This window comes from Peromyscus californicus, unplaced genomic scaffold (genome assembly GCF_007827085.1).
Source record: "Peromyscus californicus insignis strain IS unplaced genomic scaffold, ASM782708v3 Scaffold_24__1_contigs__length_46423439, whole genome shotgun sequence".
Lineage (NCBI taxonomy): Eukaryota > Metazoa > Chordata > Mammalia > Rodentia > Cricetidae > Peromyscus > Peromyscus californicus.
This window is the reverse complement of record NW_026294535.1, coordinates 35193213-35214309: the sequence shown is the minus strand read 5'-3', so window position 1 is coordinate 35214309 and position 21097 is coordinate 35193213. Positions and strand designations below refer to the sequence as shown.

At 45.5% G+C, this 21097-nt stretch overlaps 1 protein-coding gene across 1 annotated transcript in view; it reads right to left on the bottom strand.

The window, feature by feature from the left end:
* Mdm1 (Mdm1 nuclear protein) overlaps nt 1-13578 on the bottom strand; it is a 28823-nt gene extending 15245 nt beyond the window's left edge. Inside the window, exons 1-7 of the mRNA XM_052753444.1 lie at nt 13424-13578; nt 12373-12487; nt 8526-8896; nt 7347-7481; nt 5036-5200; nt 3812-3906; nt 3634-3733 (exon numbers count right to left, since the gene is read on the bottom strand). Coding sequence (XP_052609404.1) covers nt 3634-3733; nt 3812-3906; nt 5036-5200; nt 7347-7481; nt 8526-8896; nt 12373-12487; nt 13424-13441 — 999 coding nt within the window. The 5' untranslated portion in view covers nt 13442-13578. The remainder of the gene's footprint in view (nt 1-3633; nt 3734-3811; nt 3907-5035; nt 5201-7346; nt 7482-8525; nt 8897-12372; nt 12488-13423) is intronic.
* Nucleotides 13579-21097: the final 7519 nt, after the last annotated feature.

The window sequence follows — 21097 nt, the reverse complement described above, 5'->3', positions numbered from 1 at the left end:
CTGTGGCAGGCGGGGCAGTGCAGCTTTGAAGCAGGAATTCTGTACTGTCCAGAGTGTGGACTGAGCAGTAGAGGTAAAGAGTGACCAGAGCCGAGGAACTCCCAGACTCAGTGGGCTCACAATGACCAAGAAAGCAGGCCTGGATCTACATTGTCACCCTAATCACAATCTGCACCCTAATAAACGAGTGAGGTACAAACTGAAGGACAGGCCCTAAGGGGGTTCTGATCAGCACAGCCTTGAATGTGGAACCATGGCAAGGAACAGTCAAAGAGGCTACACCCTACTCACATGGAGGCTCCAAATGCTTCACACGTGAGAGGGTGGATGAAGGACCAACCACCCTCCATCCAGTGATCCACTTTTGATACCAATTATTTAGAAGGATGGAGAGCAGACACTTTCTGGAAATTCAGTATAACCATTCAGTTCTATCTACTTACGATATACAAATCCAAGGCTTTCACAGTTCTTCATTAGCCATTCTTCCTAATAATGTCAGCGCTAACATTTCAGTTTTACATTTAAATGTCTATAATCCTAAACTAAGATGGAAACTGAAGAGGCCGACATCTCTCAAAGTAAGACGTTCTATGAGCAAGAGGGGAAATTTGAGTGTGGACTCCAGAAATAACCCTAAGACCAATGGCCAGGACCACTATAAAGGATGGGAATAAATTATTCCCAACTAAACAATCCCCACAGTAATGCCAGCCAATGACAGGACATAAATACGTTAAGCAGTGGGTAGAGGGATGCCTCAGAGGTTAAAAGCATTTGCTGCTCTTGTATAGTACCAGAGCTCAGTTCCCAGAGCCCACATCAAGTGGCTTACAACCACTTGTAACTCCAGTTCCGGGTTACACAACACCCTCTTCTGGCCTACACAGACACACACAGACAGACGACAGACAGACAACAGACAGACACAATCTGAACACCGTAAGTAGAATGTTTTCATTACCGAATTATTTTTCCCAAATTGAACTAAATCGTTTAAAATTTACATGCAGAAAAATCAAATTCAGAAAAACTGAAAGATTTTTTTTCTCAAAAATCGTGCCCCCAAAATGAGGAGTAATCTTTTAGCTAGTTCTTACAGCATCTGTTTAATCACAGGATCTCTCCAATGTGGATCTTTATCTGGAATCAAAGTCCCAAATGTCCTAAACGTCACATCAATAGCCAGCCAGACATCGTGACATATGTCTGTAATATCTACATGGGAGAGACTGAGGCAGGAGGTTTGCTGTGAGCCCTTTTCCAAAAAGCAAAAACAAATGAACTTAAAACAGACTCAGTTATTAAAGGCACAGAGTGTTCTCTTAAGAGCGTTATAAAGCAGCAGCGCGATGATAACATTGCACAGATGTGGAATACACAACCACATTCAAAACCAACTACACAGACATTCAATGAATAAGTACGTGGGACTTAGGATAGAACGCCCAGTAGTTTTGATTAAAATGGATTCCAAAAGTGCAGCATTCCAAAAATATAAAAGGAAAAGAGGACTGTGTCTGAACTAGAAGATTATAAGCCAAAAGGTGAGTTAATGTAAGGATTGCGAGCTGGAGCTATGGCTCAGTGGTTAGAGCACTTGCTCACTTATGCAGTATAATTCCAACACTGGAAGGTAAAGGAGGATCCTGGGAGCTCAACGGCAGCCAGTCTAGCCCATCAGTGAGCTCTGAGTTCAGTGAAGATGCTGTCTCAAAAAGTAATGCGGTGAGTGACACCAACCTCTGGCCTCCACGTGCACAGCCATGAACACACACTGCATACACACACACACACATAGCACACACACCAAAAAATGCCGGAGGGACGGGATGACAGAGTACTCAACATTCAGATACTTTGTTACCATCAGTCACATACCACAAATAACTGTCTAGAGAAAAAAAAATCTAGTATTTCAGCAAAATATGGACCATATTAAAGGTCTGTAACTTGGTTTATAAAAACTGCTCATCGCCGGGCGGTGGTGGCACACGCCTTTAGTCCCAGCACTCGGGAGGCAGAGCCAGGCGGATCTCTGTGAGTTTGAGGCCAGCCTGGTCTACAGCGCGAGATCCAGGAAAGGCGCAAAGCTACACTGAGAAACCCTGTCTCGAAAAACCAAAAAAAAAAACAAAAAACAAAACCTGCTCACCGATTTCTTAGAGAATCGTTATTCTTTTCTATCACCAATTTAAGTTTCAGTTTTTTGATAAGAGGTTGAGGCAAACTTCATCCCTAGTTTATATACCTGTGACTTCTAGTAACAAGAGATTACAGCATCAAGATGTCATACTAGGTAAAACTGAGAAAACATTCTCCTCCATTAGGGCAATGTAAGGAACGGCGCCTGACTTGAGCATCTCTCCAGTCTCTGAAAACACTAAACATTCGAGCTGAGGCCTAAACACCAACTCACCTTATTAAGGAGTCGCACACTAGCCAGGGATCTAACACAAGACTTTCTCATGACCTCACCCCTGTCCACCAGCCCTCGGCAGCCACTCTGTTCTGTGTCCTCCGATTCCTCCTGCCCTGCCCACTTCCCCAGACATACTCTCTCTGTCAAGACCTGGAATACTGAGAAGCCATCCAAGAGCTTAGGGGTTCCCATTCTTCCTCCATCCTTTACTGCTTCTGATGCTCAATTTTTTTTTATTTGATTCACCAGAGTGAACAGACAAATGGCCCAGACGAAATGGGGGCTGGCACTCTACCTCTGTCCCATGTAGCCTGCACGAGGCTCAGGGAGACAGTACCAAGACCAGCTGCAGTGAAAAAAAAATCCAGAAACCTACTGAAGCAGAATGCTGAGGCAGGAGTGGCAGCCATTTGTCTGGGAGAGGCCAGCTCAAAGAACCAGCAACTCAAAGGGGCCAACACCTGACCCCGGAGGCTGGCACATAATTGCCAGCCATGGTCCTAAGCACTGAGCTAGACAAACGCATTCCCCATCCAATGAATCCTCTTTGGAAAGAGGGATGGAAAAGAATGTCTATTATTATATAATCTAACTAAGGAATGTTTTAGTTTAGCTTGTGCACATGGAAAAGGTTGAACACTGTCAGCATACACTCTTAAGATACTAATTCTATGACAATCTAAACGTTCCACTATTTATCCTATAGGAGCCCCACTTCTCCTCAGCACTAGGAAGTAACGGCCCTTTCCTCCGGCCTGTCTAGATCCCCAGTGTCTCCCCTATGTCAGGGCACCCCGAGAGTAGAACTGGAAACTGAATGAGCTCAGGCTATACCCACCCTTTCCTACACGCTGCAGTGGTACCGACTGTCAGCAGCCTTGCTATCTATACATTACTGACTGGACGGTGACCTTCAGTTAAAGACTGGAGGTCTGAATGTCATGAGAAACAAATCCATAATGCAAAGTGAACTGATTAAAACTCTCAGCTACTGGATGGTAAAGAATGACTTTAATAACAAATATCAATCTCTAAGGAAACCATTGGCATAAAAACAGTGAACACACTGGTAAGGTGTCAATTACTACCTACAATTTTAAGATGGTTGAAATTGGAGTGCTATTATTGTATCATTCATCTTGAAATTGTGAATGAAACTCACTGTAAAACTGTTGGACAGGCTGGAAGAAAATGTGAAATCACAGGCTCACCTGGCTTGGCACGTTCTCCTTCGCGCGGGTCCAAGCTCCAGCTTTATAGAAATACTGGGCTGGGCTCAGAAATTTTGCTCTATATTCAGAATTCACCTTGCTAAGAGAGACAGAATGGAAGTAAGTACTTTAGCATGTTGACCACCCAAAAATGACCATCTCCTTATAGAATACATACCCAAGCCTTTGGTGTCTCCATGGAGCAAGCTTCTTTTTAGGCTGATCTGAGTCTTCTGATCCCATCTCTACTTCTAATTCTAAAGGCTCGTCTGCCTTGTTATATTGAAATGGAAATAATTTAAGTGTTTATGCTTAGAGCGTCATACAATAGAATAAAAACACAGATGTTATGAAGGCAGGCTTGGAGATCCTATTACAGTTTTGCTTTTAGATGTTTTTAGCTACTAAAGAAAACAAGAAAAAAAATCAACAAATTGAGATCCCTGACTAGGGTTTTGTTGTTTTGTTTTTTAAAGATTAACAAATGCCATCTAAATATTAAGCAAACAAAGCTACTACATAGTGAACAGATTTTTACTTAGTCCTTAACTTTACATTCAAGTGTTACAGTAAATAAAGTTTTGCTAATTAAGTTACCACAGTGCTTTACAGAATAACACTTTCCACCCCCATGAATGTCATAGGTCATAAGAATGTATGTGTGTGTGCTTAGTGAACATGCATGTGTATGGGCATGCACGTGCTTGAGTACACATGTATGCACGTGTGTGTGCATGTGTGCGAGCATTTGTATCCACACGCACATACACAGGTATAAAATTTTACTTTTAGTCATATACTTCCTAGTTTTAAAAACCACGAAGTATCAGGTAACATTACTATAGGAGACAAAAAACAATATTTTATATTTCATTTTCCTATAATCTGCAGTGATTTTATCCTGATGTCGTAACTTGTGTGTAAGTTCACACACAAACCCAGGTGTTCATATTCACTGAAGTAAATGATATGAATTATACTAGCTATAACTTAGCATAATAAAAAGTTGGTCTTAAAATAAATGTGTGTTCTGTTTAATAGCTACGACTTTCAAATGCACGTTCCCAGCATTCCTGCTGCCCTGCAGCTCCCGTCACCACACGGCCAATCATTGGGCACTAACATGGAGGACTTACCTGCTTACTGCTAAGTATGTCATGCTGTATTAATGTTAGTTATGTATCTTTCTCCCAGCAGCCTAAGCGCTGCAGAGCCTTGCTGTGTCTGCATCTTGTGCTCTCATACCTACACAGGACCTGGCTCCTCATAAGTACTCAAGGAACATCTGGCCTTTAATGAACAAATGAGTTAACGCTGGCAAAAGAAAGAGAACTCAGGCAGTAACAAAAGAAGCCAGGAGGAGTGGGAAGCCTTTGTTAAGAGGCTGGGAGTTAGCAGATACCTTCTCCGGAGACAATGTCTCAAAACCACCGTTTCCTTTCAAACCCTCTCTTAGCTTTGGCTCCTTCGCTGGAGATAAACCCTTAAAGTTCCGCTTGTATTCAGTCTCGTGGATGACTGTATTGCCTTGGAATTGTGGAACAATTTGGCTTCTATTACGGAAAACCTGAAAACAAACAAAAAAGAAGTTCAGTTTTTGGTTGGTTCTAAGTGACACAGAACTTACGTGTTTAATTGCTCTTAGAAACTCCTAAGAAGTTGAATTACAGTGCACAAAAAGGCAAAATTGTGTATGACTGCAATTTCATTTCACATGTGTCCTTCGTAGCCAAAGGGCAAATTTCTATACTTGTAACTATGTTTTTAATAAATAGTCAAATTACGATCAAAATGTTACTTAAGGAAAAAATAAACCATACTCCTTTGTCTGATTTTCCCTTCCAACTTCCTCCCACCAGTTTGTAGTGAGATAATGAAATAAACATATTTTCATAACCTGAACAGACATTAGCTTTATTAAAGTAACTGTTGTCAGCTCTACAAATTATGTTTCTCCTGTCAGAATTCTCCTTTTTCTAAAACATTAAAATGGTGCCTGATTTGTTCAATCGGGATTTTTTTTCTTGCCTGTTGCTTGCTTAGATTTAGCACTGTCACTAAGGCAAGAGAGAACATCCAAGAACTACAATATTTCTTTTTTAAATGTTTTCTTTCATCCATACTATTCAATATGGTTTCCACGTGCTGGTGTATCACCATGGATGACAATGAAATTCTGGGAGGGTGCAGGGTAGGACATACACCACTGCTGCCTTGTACCACTGAACAGCACATCTTCACACAGACCCAATCCAAACCCATCTCCTCAGCACCATACAACCTCACGGGCTTTCCAGCCCAGACTATTCCAACTCCTTTCAGTATTAGTATGACAACCTTATTAAGAAAAGGCACCTGATTAAAAGCAGATGGCTCCTTTAGAGAGTGCTGGAAGCTTATCAGTGAGCTCCTCTAGACCTCAAAGCCAAGGCACTTTGAACTTACAAAGAGCATTTGCTTCCCAAAGAAACCCTTTGAAAGCCTCGCTAATGAAAGCAATGGAATCATTAATGAAGACACCGCTGGCGGTTTATTTTACGTTGTACTTCTGATCCTATGAAAAAAAACACTTCTGCAAAATGCTTTCATTGGCATGTAAAATTTGTGGAGAAATCTTTGATTTGAATCAGCTCTAGCTTATAGTTCAAATGCTCTATGAAAACGAATCATCACTTTCAAGTCACAGGTATTTTTTAGGGACACTTCATATCTAAGAACACTTGCAAGCAAGTAAGCAGATGAAATACTGCGTCTATTTATGAGGTCCTGAAAAGAGAACACATCATTTTGTGTTACATCTCATATGATCCTAAAACATGTAACAACTAAGAAAAACTGCCACGAAGTACATCATCAGTGGTGTGCATATGACCGTGGAAGATCACAGATGTTATTACCCTGCTGTTATCTATCATCCTCTCAGTTTTTAGAAGCAGAGTATACACTGAGCACTGAAATACGGGCAAAATGGACCACGGGCATGTAAAGGTACACAGCCTTATCAAAGAAAAATACCACGACCAGAAACAAAACTGAAGCTGTCATGGACTTCTGGAACTATTACACATGGACCTGGGAGTTAAGAACCTAAGTAAGAATTCAGAGACTAGCAAGTCTCCAGAGGACAGCAGCAGTTAACAGAATGTTTATTAGCAAGGTAATAAAATGCTAAAACTGCACGAGAATATAATGAAATCTAATCTAATCTAAATATAATGAGAAACAAACAGAGCTAAACTCAATCCCCGTCATCGTTCAGCTGATTCAAGGCAACAATTATATCGAGTGCTACTTTCAACATACTTTACATTTATTAAATATTCAAGGCAGTTATCTTTCTTTAAAAATACACATCATGCCGAAACATTAGTCAAATAAACAGCAGTTTAGAATATAACCAATTGAATGGTTTAAAAAGTAAACTAAAAAGATCTTTTGGCACGTGAACACTTGCCACTCCCCAATGTTTTCACTGTCCTGTCTCCTGCTTAGTGGCTCTAGCAATGGGAATCATCAGTAGCACAGGACGGTACATTATTATATAAATCGTAAGGGGGAGAGAGCCAAAGTCCAGCAAAACTCGCCTCTGTCTTCCAGAACCTAGAACCAGACCTCGGTCAGTTTCTACTTTCTCTCAGCTCTTAGTTCCACATAAGTCTGTGTTACTAAGTCAGGTTAGAATGCTCAGAAACGTATCGCAGTTGTTAAACTACCTGACTGGCTGCAAACACGGGCGCAGTTTCTTTACGGGTCTTCCAGACAAACTGCCTTTGGTACTCAGAGTTTCTCAAGGCATTGTGCAAGGGAACAACGGACAATCCAGCTTTCTTACGGAGATGCCTATCCAACTGTTGGGGAGAAGAAAACCCATCCAAAACTATTAAAATTTGCTCCACAGACTATAAAGCATGTAACATGAAATTTACCCCCTTAAGTTTTCATTGTATCGTACAGTATTGCTAACTATATACATACAGTATAGTAAACTTTTAACTTCTAATCACTTTTAAACTGTCAAAATATTTAAAATTCCTTTCTTAATAATAGTGTCAAGGAACTATTATGCATCTAAAAAAAATAGTACTGCTCAGATCCTCCCTTCCAATCATTCACAATTAAATCTAATATCAAAAAGATCACAGCACCTTGCCCTACCCACACACTTTTGTGGGCACCCTTCCCTCGGACCACCAAGCTCACGCATCACCTTCCATGGTCCCCCTACATCCCCCGGCTCTCTCAACAAGCCATGGATCCTCCTCCAGCACCCCTAAATGGCTCCAGGGTTCCAGTCAGTGGCTGGAGAAAGCTAAGGAAAAAGCAACAGCCTGAAGAATGAGATGTAGGAGGCCGTGAGATTCCCACAGCCACCCCGCTGCCTCTGCTTATGTGCCTGCCGGGCCCTGCTGCAGGCCAGCTGTGACATAAGAGGACAGAACTGCAAGGCCTTTGAGAGCCAGCCAGAAGGCTCCTTCCTTCCCCTCCCGTCAACCGAGCTTCTGTTTGTCGCCTCCCGGTACACAGTAAGAAAGTGAAACGAGGCTAGGCAGAAGTCAGCTGAGCACCCCAGCCAGGGAAATGGCCTTCCCCTTCTGCTGCAGCTTGACCTCAGCCCTTAGGACTCGGGCGCGAGTCCCGGGAGAACAAAATCCAGAGGCAGACTGTTCAACCCGGGAAGGCGTGACTTAGACAGCCAGCACAAAACAGTGAGAGTTAAGAATACAGGCATTCTTAGTAACTCTCAGCAGCCTGCTGGCATCTAGACCAGAGACACGAGGCAAGGAAATAATGACAAGAAAAAAATGTAAATGCACAATGCAGTACTATGAAATGATGGCAAAACCTACAGAAGCTGTCACACTTTTCTAAAGAAATGTGACGGATGTTCCTACCCTGGGATCTACACTCTCCGCCAGAGGTTGTGGGGACGGTTCCAACTTCACTTCATCATCCAGTACGTGGTTTCTTATTGCATCCTGGTACTGTCCCACGGCATCTGAAGCCCCTTCAGTTCTGGAGTCTGCAGAATGAGATCGAGTTCTCTTGGGAACCCTGGAAGCCTCTAAGGAGAGCGCTCTTTCTTGGTTAGCATCTTCTTCTGGCTCTGCCTCTTGTGGTTTTGGTGTCTGGAGGGTCTGGGGTTCTGGTGGGACAACCATATCCTTCTCTGTGATGGCTCCATTCCACTCCAGGGATTTTGAAATCTGAGGGTCATGGTAGGGAACCCTTCGTTTTGAAATAAAACTTGGTTCTTTCGTGATCCCTACAAAACATAGCACATAAAAGTAGCTACTTCCAAAGTTCACAGTCGGGAAGAGCTCTTAATAAAACCTGTGATTAATAAAACCTGTAATTAATAAAACCTGTGAGGAGAGAGCTGGAGCTTAAAATTCAGTTGAGAGAGCAAGATGGCACCTGCCACCAAGCCTGACCACCTGAATTCAATTCCCACAACCCACCGACCCACACGGTATAAAGGAGAACCAACTCCCACAAGCTGTTCTGTGACCTCTACACATGTCCTGTGGTGTGCGTACACACGCACGTACACACACACACGCATAAATTCCTCCAGATTGCAGGACTTTAAAAAATTAAGTATGAGCCGGGCGGTGGTGGCGCACGCCTTTAATCCCAGCACTCGGGAGGCAGAGCCAGGCGGATCTCTGTGAGTTCGAGGCCAGCCTGGGCTACCAAGTGAGTTCCAGGAAAGGCGCAAAGCTACACAGAGAAACCCTGTCTCGAAAAACCAAAAAAAAAAAAAAAAAAAACAACTAAATATAGTTTTCAACATCAAATATTCATTCTTCTTTAAAGTAGCATTAAAGCTGGACACTGAGGTCACAGTGTCCAAGCTGTCCTTGGACAAGTCACGGGCATCACAAGATGAGCGACCTGGCATGCCAGGAAGTGTGCTGCCTCCGTTTCTGGTTACTTTCCTGTTCTACTTAGAACAACAAGCCCTGGTCTGTCAGATTCGGAACCTTTCACAAAGCTTCTCCTGTGCAGAACCGACCAAGACGAGGAGGATGAGATGTCACCATGCTCGCTCCTGGTTCGCTTTCGCCTTGATTTCCTGAGAACTAAAGAGTGACCCCTTCACAAGAGCTAGATACAATTTCTCTCCATCACTGTCCAGCGGGTAGAGACCAAACTGGACCTCCGCCTTCTACTGAGGTAGGTGGAGTCCGTGACAGCGCTGAGCGAATGCCCTAGTTCGGGGCCTTTCCTTAAATAGGGAGAGGGCAGCGCCACCTGAGGAAGAGTAAGACCAGAGCAGAAGGAAAGGCGACAGGAAGGCTGACATGAGGTAAACCCTCCGCTCCCAAACCTCTCTCTGAGCTGCTCTGCCACTGAAGCGAGGGCCCCACACTCATGGGCATCCCTGGACTAGAAGGCGTCAATGGATAGGCACACAAAGACATCTCTCATAGGGTGGGGTGAGCAGAAAGGAGCACTCTCTAGATCCCAAATTCCACGTGTGCTCTTGCTTGACCCTGCTCTGTCTGTCTTCTGTGTTTCTATTCGCTACAGCCTACCTGGGTCCCGCTGCCACTTCCCAGAAGATGACAGGAGCACATCTCAAGTAGCCTGACGCTACCTGTGGTGGGCCACAGCGACACACCACAAGAACTCAGGGCTAGGGAGACAAAGGGACAAGAGCGACACTATCTCACAGGAAAGCAAAGGCTGGAAATAGCCAAGGAGCAGCTATTGATTTTGTGCTTTTCCAACTGCCATACACTTCATACACTTCAGGTGTGGAGAGCTCGCTTGGGAAGTACATGTAAGCACTTTGAACCAAAGCATACAGTTAGACTTTTCTCACAGGATGTTGCTCTAATTTGGCAAGTTAGTTCGCCCAAGAGGGTGGCTTTGCAAATTATATTTCCTATAAACTGAATTGAGCTGAGGTGGCAGTTCCACCACAATATACATCCTCTGAAGCTTAGGAAAAAATTAAAGATCAATTTTAAAACGGGAGGGAGGTCAATTAGATTTTCTTAACTTTGGGGGCACTACTGGGGATCAGCCCAGGGCCTCGGATATGTTAGGCATGTGCTCTGCTACTGAACTACACTCTGCTACCCTCTAAATCCCTTTTTTTAATTCTTATTTTATGTGCTGGAGTGTTTTGTCTGCCTGCATGTATGTATGTATGTATGTATAGGGCACGCATGATTGGTGCCCTGAGGGGCCGGAAGGGGTTGGATCTCCTGGAACTACAGTTACAGGTAGTTGTGAGCTGTCATGCAGGTGCCAGAAACCAAACCCAGGTCCCCTGCAGGAGCACCAGTGCTTTTAGCCTCAGAGCCATTTCTCCGGCCCCTCTAATTATGATAGGAAGTATGAAAACAAAACAAAGGCATAGAAGACCACTGCCTTAGACTTCTGCTGGAACAGAGGGGTGGGGTTTGGGGAATGAGCAAAGAGGAAGATCCTCCGATCAGCTGCCCTCTGTCTTCCCAGCTCCAGCAAAGGCCCCTGGTAGTGAGGGATGAATTGTACTGAGAGGCCGGACAGTAAGTCCTAGGTAAGCCTGCTGCTCCTTGTTAGCCTCCTACTTCCATTTCTGAAATCCTCATGCTGGTCCTTGTGCTTACCTAAAATTCCGACGCCCCCCACCTCTAAACCATCACTTCCTTCACAATGTACCCTGCTCTGAAGTGGTTTCACTTGCAAGGTGTCCTCTCATCACGGGCCCCTGGGATGCAGCTGATCTCAGCTAAAATGCTAAAGGACAACTAAGCAAGTTAACCAATTGCTCAGTGCCCAGTCAGACCCCTCGGGCCTTCAATGAGATGGTTATACTTGAAGGCCAGTTTACTCTGCATTCCTGATCTAACAAACCCTCCAAAGTACAGGACATAGGAGCAGAGAGGTTTCCCAGCATGCTGCCTGAGAACCGGGCCTCTGAGGTCAGGCCCTGGAATCTTGGTGCTGTGAGGAGCCCTAAAGAGCTAACCCACGCTTCCTTCTGTTCTCCAAACTTAACCTAAGCACATGCCTTATTTTCCTGCCTTCCCGGCTTGGTGCCCTCACTGTAAGTCTAGTCTTTCCCCGGTTTCAAATGCCTAACGTTTGCAGGCTTACCCATCAGGCCTTCTCACACACCATCCATACGACACTAAGTATTGACCTGTGTACGTAAAACCCTTACCAAGCAACGCCGCCCTGGGTCCTCCCCAACCATCCTGGGCGGCATTGCTTCCCAAGGCCCACTTGGGAGGGTAGAGCCCAGGGCTCACATTCTCTGAGGTCTGGAGAAGGAGGAAATTCATAAGAAGAGCATAGCTCTGAACTCATGGGCACCGGCCAAAACAGACGAGTTCAAGTCCTGCCTCTGACGCTAACTGAACCTGGGCAGGCTGCTCTACCTACACTTCCGCCCCTCCAGACTTTGGGAGTCTTCTTCCCCAGGCTCCACCCTCTTAGTTTGCAGGTTCCAGCTCAGACATCTTCAGAAGAGCCTTTTTCAAAAACAACAAATCCCAAGGCCAGTCCCTCCAAGTCTGCTCTTCAACCTGTTTGCTACCATGCTATTTCATATACAACCTGAAATGCCTTATTTAATGAGTTTCTTGTCATACATAAAGGAGTTTAGGATCACAGTATAGCATCAATAAATATCTGCCAACCAAATGAATGAGTCTGCCGTGACGAGCGGATTTTAATTGTTTTGGAAGCATAACCCAAGGTTTATTCAGGTTATAACAGCTACTGATTTGCTCAACTTACCCAACTGATCCGATCTAAGTCCGGCCCATGAGTGCTTTCGCCCCACTGAGGGGTTGTAGGACTCTGACAAATACGACTTTTTCCACAGAAAGTTTCTCTGGTATTCACTCAGCCCCTGTAATTGCAAAGTACAATTTCAGCACCGTGTAATAAACAGTGTTTTAAAAGCCAGCATCAGAAAGGGAAAAAAAAAAAAAAGAAAAATCTCAACCTCCGAAGAGTGTTGAACGGTCTAAGAATGATAATTAAACCCAGACAAGCTCCTTAATAATGGCTAATATTTACCCAGCCCTGGCTAAGTAGCTCTTTAATCCTCCCAACCACCTGAGGGGGATGGAAGCGGGAGTCTGATGCTCAGAGAGGCTGCCCTCTAGCTGGTTCTCAAGTGTGAGCTCAGCTGATAAAGTGTACTAGGGATTTACCCTAAATTCCCACCAAGTGCGTAAGAGTATGGATTCCTCCTAGTTCCTTTTAACAGAAGGCCACTGGAGAGAGACAAGACCCCTCTCACTCCGTCGACAAGCCCTTAAGAATTAAGAGTGGGGATTTCTGGGACGCTGTGGCCACCTGTTGCGTGGAAGGGTGGGAGGCACAGACAGCTAGCCACCTGGAAATGTTAGCAACCCCTAAAACGAACGCACAGCGAGGCAAGCTGCAGACCCACCCGCGCTCTCCTCTTACTGAGAGCCCGCGTTACCCAACTCGAAGACACACATGCACACTTTTCAAGTTTTGCGGGGAAACGGGGGGTGGGGGGGGTGGGGGGGGGGGGCTGGATGCAAACGTCAGAGGGACCACAGGCGTCCCACCCTGAACGCAGCCTTTCGTCTCCGCTCCTGGCGCCCGGCCCCAGAAAGACTTCCATCAGGACCGCATCGAACTCTCCCACACCCGCACCTCGGCGCTGGACCACGGGCCGGAGCATCCTCGCCCCCACCCCACCCCACCCCAGCACAGGCTCCAAGCCAGGAGCCTCCGTGAGGCCGAAGCGTGCCCCGCACTCACCCGGCGGGGGTCCCCGCCACCAGCCCCCGAGCCCGCCGGAGCTCACCTTGAAGCGCACCGGCATGTCGCCCTGCTCTACCGAAACCGGCCCGGCCGACAGTTAACGGGACTGCAAGCCCCCGAGGGGGCGGGGCGACAACACGGGTTCCCTAGCAAGAGCCTGCCCCGGCGTCCCCGACGACGCGCCGGCGCACTGCTCGCCGCCCTCCGGCCCCGCCGCTCGGCCTTGCTCCGCCCACTCCCGGAGCCTGCAGACCAATGGCAGCCCTTACCGTCATTACGACTAGACCAACCAGCGCTCGCCAGGGCGCCGCCCCGCTCCCTCGCCTTCAGCCGGGGGAGGAATGGCGGGCGGTGAACCAGCCAATGAGGATGCGGGGACTGCGGTGGGCGGGGCCCGCGGGAGCTTTGTCCCCCCCCCCGCCCCGGAGGAGGCTGCGGGGACCGATGCTCCGGGGACCCGATGCTCCGGGGACTGATGCTCGCACCGCACCGCACCGCAGCACCGCACCGTGACAACCAGCCGGGCTGTGCGTCAGCCGAACTCCGCAGGAGCCCACCTTGCTGGTTCCAGCTCCCTGACATCACAGAACGTGAGAGCCCTGCCCGGCGTTCCAGAATGCACGGCAGAACCCAGAGTGGCTTTTTCCTGAAAGGAAATTGTCCCGGAGTATACCATGCTGAAAACCAACCAGTTCCTGCCGACAGCCGCGTTACAGTAGCCTCCGGTCATAAAGGCTAGGCCCAAAACCACATACGATGTACTCAGGCAGAGTCAAATAAATTTTATTAAGACCACAAACACCATCTTTTGATGGTGTTCTTTCACCCTCTGACCCCTTCCGGAAAAAAGGCTCATGTCGGGGCTTAAAGGGAAAACAAAGAAAAAACTATGTTTGAATCACAACTATCAGTCCTTCAGCCTTGTTTTTTCTCTTATCCATTTTTAATAATAAAATTCTATCTATAGAACAGACTGGCTTCAAACTCACAGAGATCCTTCTGCCTCTGCCTGGGGAGTGCTGGGAGGCATGACAGACTGATCTATGAGTTCAAGGCTAGCCTGGTCTAAGAGTTCGAGGATGGCCAGGGATACACAGAGAAACCCTATCTCAAAAAAAAATAATAATAACTAAATAATTTTAAAAGTCCATTGTTATAGAATATTATTTTAAGATGTGTTACATTTGTTTATGTTGTGGAACATTTGACACAAAGATGTGTTGCATTCTTTTATGTAGCATTTGTTTAACTCCGAAGCTGTGTTACTTTGCCTGTCTAAAACACCTGATGGTCTAATAAAGAGCTGAATGGCCAATAGCGAGGCAGGAAAAAGGATAGGCGGGGCCGGCAGGCAGAGAGAATAAACAGAAGGAGAAATCTGGGATCAGGAGCAAGATCAAGGATGGAGAAGAGAAGGGGCCAGCCACCCGACTACACAGTCAGACAGATTAAGAAGGAAAGAAAGGATATACAGAAATAGGGAAAAGAAAAAGCTCAGCAGCAAAAGATAAACAGAATAATTTAAGTTAAGAAAAGCTGGCTAGAAACAAGCCAAACTGAGGCTGGGCATTCATAAGTAAGAATAAGACTCTGTGTGTGATTATTTGGGAGCTGGGTGGTAGCCCCCCCCCCCACAAAAAGAGCAAAGACCAAAGAGTAAAAACTAAAGAAAAAAAAAACCTGCAGTCCGTCTGATTTTGTTTGTTTGTTTGTTTTTTTGTTTTTTCGAGACAGGGTTTCTCTGTGTAGCTTTGTGCCTGTCCTGGAACTCACTCGGTAGCCCAGGCTGGCCTCGAACTCACAGAGATCCGCCTGGCTCTGCCTCCCGAGTGCTGGGATTAAAGGCGTGCGCCACCACCGCCCGGCCCGTCTGATTTTGACAGGCTATTTTGCCCATCATCATAAATATTTCCTAAGAGTGCTAACTCTAAAAGTCGGGAAAGAAATTGCCCAGACATGCTTGGGAAGGATGTACAGAGATTTATTCAATAACAGTATGATGTGTCCCGGGCTCACTTTCCAAACGAGAAGCGTGAACGAAAAGTTTGAAGCAGAGAGTCATCCCCAGGGGTCGAGATGATTTAGCAAAACCTCAGGGGGGGGAATTTCAGACTTGACCTTGAAAACTGCAACTGCAAGAAGAGGAAGATGAGATGATCAAGGCCAATGTCTGGCTAGAAGGCTGCCAGGGTTCTTCCAGGAATAATGAATTTACCTGTTATTTTTGTCATTTGTTGACTGGGGAAAAAAAAAAAAAAACCACCTCTTTTAAATGTTGGTGTGTTCACATCAACCCTCATACTCTCCTTTAAGCACTCACTTCCTGTGGACTTGCCTTCCTGATCCCTAATTGATGTCTCTGTCCATCTTCATCATCACTGAGATGCTTAAAAATTCCTTTGAAGCAGCCACCTGATATTCTAAAACAAAGAGAATGTTAAATAAGTCCCCCGTGCAGCCGCACATCCAGGAGGCCTTTCTTTAATGTTAATTGGTGACGACAGAGCCTCAGCCCTGTGAATTAAGAATGTCACAAGCGAGACACGGTGGGACGCGAAACAAGAGTCCCCTGCAGGAAAGCAGCCCAGACCTTCCAGGGTGGGAGAGACCCCCCCCCCCCCCCCCCCCCCCCCCCGCTCTGATTATACACCAAGCTTTGTCACCACACAATGCCAAGGGGAAGTCGGCATAAAGAACTGAAAGGATCATAAGCTGTCTGCTTAAACAGGGACTGTGACCATTGTGATAAAGCTCTGCCGGGCAGGGAGTAAGTGACAGGAAAAACCAAAGGGCAGGTGATAAAAGTGACCTGGTGACATCCCAGGTATGCTAGAGATGTATTGCAAGGACTCAGGGAAGAATAGTTTATCGTGCCACTGTTAAGCAAAAATCAACGCCCCAGAAATGAATCAAAGACGTGGAATAAAAGAGGTATGAACTCTGAGAATGAATCGTGTAGTCTGTGTGTTACCAACTCTTACCATCTTTGCCAGTACAAAAAAAAAAAAAAAAAAAAAAAAAAACAACCCACAAGAGTGGAATGGCTTCCAATATTCCACACATATTTTTCAGGACTCAAAGGAACTTCCTCACGGGAACTTACAGCTATACCCAGTACACCCAGCAGCACTACCCCTCTCCCCAGTAGCCACACGTCTATAGAAGAACTATTATTGCTGGCTACAACCACATCAGCTGGGTACTAAGTCTCCACTGGACAACTACTCTTTAAACCGTCCAGCCTGGGTGTAAATGACAGACGACCCTCTTTCCTCTCTTTTCCCCTAGTAAGTGAATAGGGAAGCATCTTAGACAGCTGTTGTTTTGTTTTGGCCTTTCTCATCTCCAAAGGTCTCAGAATGAAGTCCGTGGGAAACGAGGCTTCCAGAAAGTGATCCCTCTTAAGACAGGCTTCATGTTATGCTTCTCTCTTCTGGTAGGAGCCCCTCACAATGGATGGGACAAGGGTATCATACCTGCTTCCTGCCTCCCTGTATAAGAGTCTCTGTTTCTCCTACAAGCAGAATTACTATAACCCCAAATGAGAACCATTTGACAATCCTTTTGACATATCAGTTCCTCTTCTACAAACTTACAGACAGACTCATATATATATATATATATATATATATATATATATATATATGAATATGAAAAAACATTCCTTTGAGATTATTTGATGCATTGTTGCTGATAATAAAAGGTAGGTATGACGATAACATCGTTTCCTCCACTAGGTTGGAAACCACCTAGGGAGTGCACCTCTCAGTGTGTCTCTGAAAGTGTTTCCAGAGAAAGGAAGGAAAGACTCACCCTGAGCATGAGCAAGCAGCATCCCATAGCTGGGACTTCAGGAAAGGGGGGAGGAGTCAGGGGGAAGAAAAGCATGGACATCAGCGTTCATCTCTCTGCTTCTTGCATGTGACCATGATGTGAGCAGCTGCCTCGTGTTCCCGAGGCCATGTCTTCCCGCCATGATAGACTACGTCCCTTACTAAATTGTGTGTCTCTTATTAGTCCTTCCTCCTTTAAGTTGCTTCTGTCAACAGCGAAGGGCTGTGTACAGTAGAGCGTTGTCTGCTTAGGCAATGAGAAAAGTAACTCATACAATAAGAGACAATCTAACCGCCCATCAAAGAGGACAAGTTAAAGGCATCATAGTTCATCGACGGCCCAGGGAAAGAACAGACCTTTCAGCAGATACAGAAATGTCAGCTGCTCTGCCACTTAGGGACTCTGCTGCAGAAGCCCCGAGTGTGTTGGTACCTTCTGGTACTGAATACTGTACCTGCTAGAGTCCAGTCAGGAAAACAGAAACTGACTAGGTATTTCTGCAAAGAAATTCATGGACTTTGGTTTCTTGCTTAAGAACTTTTTTCTTTTTTCTTTCCTTTTTTTTTTTTTTTTCTTGTGTGTGTGTGTGTGTTTTGAAACAAGGTTTCTCTGTATAGCTTTGGTGCCTGTCCTGGATCTCACTCTGTAGATCAGGCTGGCCTCGAACTCAGAGAGATCCTCCTGCCTCTGCCTCCCAAGTGCTAGGATTAAGGTGTGCATCACTGCTGCCCAGTGCTAAATATATTCTTTAGAAAACAAAATATCACCTGTTCAGAAGATTTAGGATATACATATATATATGATATTTACATATAATATTTATTTAGGATACTTTTAGTCCTTATCGTAGGAAGTATATACCTGAGCCATTACAGACTCCTGGCTCTGCCTCCTGAGTGCTGGGATTAAAGGCATGCGCCACCACCGCCCGGCTACTGGAGGACTTTTAAAGCAAAAAGGAGAAAGAGGGAATAGTAACTGTAGAAAGCAGTCCACACCCTGTGGCTGGGAGCGCAAAGGGAGAATGCCAAGGTTCCTAGAGAGCAGAGGTTCACAGGAGAAGCCTATGGAACTGGTCTCTGAGACAGCATCACCACCCAGGTGGTGCCAATGCTCTGAGGGAACAGCATGAGGCTGCCTCTGGCAAGGCCAAAAGAGGAAAAAAGAAAAATGGAAGCTAGAGGCTGCAGTGGACTGCCACCATGGGGTATGAGGTCACTTGTTTGGGTACAATTGAGAGGGACAGCAGTTCCATCCATTCGAGCGTTCCAGCCTCTCTCTGGGGTTCTTTCTTAGAAAACCTAACGGTGCTGCCGCTGCTGGCCTTGTGGTTTGCAGGGTCTGAAGTGAGGTGACAGGAACTGACAGGTGGCATGGCTCACACCCACCCGTGTGTGTATCCCTTAAAGAGACAGAGGCATCTCCGTGAGTTAGCAAGCAAGAATCTCAGAGATAAAAGAAAAAGCCGATTATGCATATGACCTGCCAACAGTTGAGAGAGAGGAAGAATATCAGAAGAGAAGATGTGTCATCTGATAGGGTACGATGACATTCACAGGGTGAATCTAACCCCATTAGCAGCAGCCAGGGAGAATTATTTTATTCAGCTCACTTATAAGATATGCAAATTATGGAGGGAGCGCGTGTGTGCTGTGGCGTATATGTGGAGGTCAGGGGGCAGCTTTTGGAGTCAATATTAATAGTTACCTTTGGGGCTGTTTTCCTTATATAAATTAACTTCTTCCACTGGCCCTTTCTAGGGTCATCTAATTTACATACACTACAATAACATTGCCAGTTTTCTTTAACACTAAAGCAATAACAACAACAACAACAAAAAATCCTTTAAGGCGACTTTTATTTGCACTTGGAATGACTTGTCTGTCATTCGGTTAAACGCAGGAGCTAACTGCCTTACAAACGCATCCTTCTTCTCGGGGTGGCAGCAGCAGAAATATGGGAGAGCTTGCATTTGCTTCTAGAGGTCTTTGCTTTTCTTTAACAACACAAAATTCTACACAAGTAAAACACCACCAGGCTAGGGGTGGGAAATGGTGATATGTAGAAGACTAAGACACAGCCCCGCTGTCAAAGCCGATTGCAATCACACACGGGGGAAGGATGCTCACACAAAGGACGCAGGAAATAAAACGAAAGGGGAGAACCCGGTAGGGGCTGCCTGTGAGCACCTGGATATGCTAAGGATGCTTTTAAACCGACTGCCAGAAAGTTCCATCTAGAGGAGACGGAAGAGCAGGCAGGACAAAGAAGCTGCTCTTAAATGCCATCCTCAGAAACACCTGATCCAGGGCCGTTCACTTTTTCTTTGTTCTGGCCTGAGTAGCGAATCCGGGCCAGACCTTCCTTGGGAAGATGTAACTAACATTTGCTCCCAGAAATGCAAATTGCTGTCTGTATATCAATATTCCCATCCCCCTTCCTTGCTGCTTCAGAAATCAGACTGAAGCTGGTGTGGAAACCCAGGGCGTCGACAGAGCAAGCAGCGTTTCCATACATGCAGCCTTCTCTTTAAAACCCTATAAAGTGACTGGAGTTCTGGCTGTTCCGGCACCCCACTCTTGAACCCTGCCAAGTCCTTGGATTTTCCTTAGTAAAATTGGAGCTCTGCAACTTCCAAAAAGGAACAGCTCTGACTCATGTGCTCCCCGGCATGTTTCTATAGGTATTAACTGATTTTTCCGTTTCCTCACACCAATGAAAAAAAAACTGAACAATCGAATCAGTGCTCTCCGCCTGGAAGCAGTTGCTGATACTTGACATCAATGTCAGTCAGAACTGAATAAACACATCGATGATTAAGATTTACTAATGAGTCAAGTTGGATTTGCCCTCTAGGTTTTTAACTGTATGATGCCTTTGTTGACAAGAGGTGTGTATAGCTTTTGTACCAGTGGGATAATGTTGGGGGGCTTTTGGAGGAACTCCAGGCTCGCTTGACAAGGACTTTTCCCTTTTGGTGAGTCTGAGAGACTCCTCACCATACAAAGCCATGGCTGAGAAAAGTAATTCTTAGCAGGGCAGAAACCACCACAAGCAAACAAACCAAAATAAAAATGTGCCTCGGCTGCATAGACACGGGAACAAAATTCGGGGGTGCAAATGCCTTTCATTTTAACACCTCCATTGCTGAAGACTTTGCTATCTGAGAATCAGCTCCCTTTCTCTTCCCTAATTACTCATTGTCCTAAATCACCATCCCTTAACAAAGCACCCCCAGGAGCATAAATGTTTCTCCAGAATTTGGAAGCATTCACTCTCTGACTACATAAAAACAAATGCCATTTCATGTGTGTGTGTATGTGTGTGTGTGTGTGTGTGTGTGTGTATGGTGGGTGTAATGCTTTTATTAATCATTTGAGAATTTTATATAATGTATTTTGACCACCTCCACCACCTGCCTCTCACTCCTCCCCCAGCTCCTCCCAGCTCCACTCCCACCTCCCCACCCCCTCTTTTAGTTTAATAACCCATGAATCCAGTTGTTTCCCCGATACCCGTGGGTGGAGGACCCAGATGCCATTTCTTTGGTTAATCTGTTTTTAAAGATTTATTGATTTTTATTTTAGATGTATGAGTGCTTTGGTAACTTGTATGTCTATGTACCATGTGCACACAGTGCTGAGGAGACCAGAAGAAGGTGTTGGGTCCTCTGGAAGTAGAGTTACAGGTGGTTGTTAGCTACCATGTAGGTGCTGGGAACCAAATCCACCTCCTCTGTGAGTAATGAATACTCTTAACCACTGAGACATCCTGCCAGTCCCCAGACTCTTAAGGCATTATTATCACAGGGTACAATCCAACAAGCCCCTTAAGAACCTTTAGGTTCTTAATTTCTACTCTTAGGCCAACATAAACCTTGAAA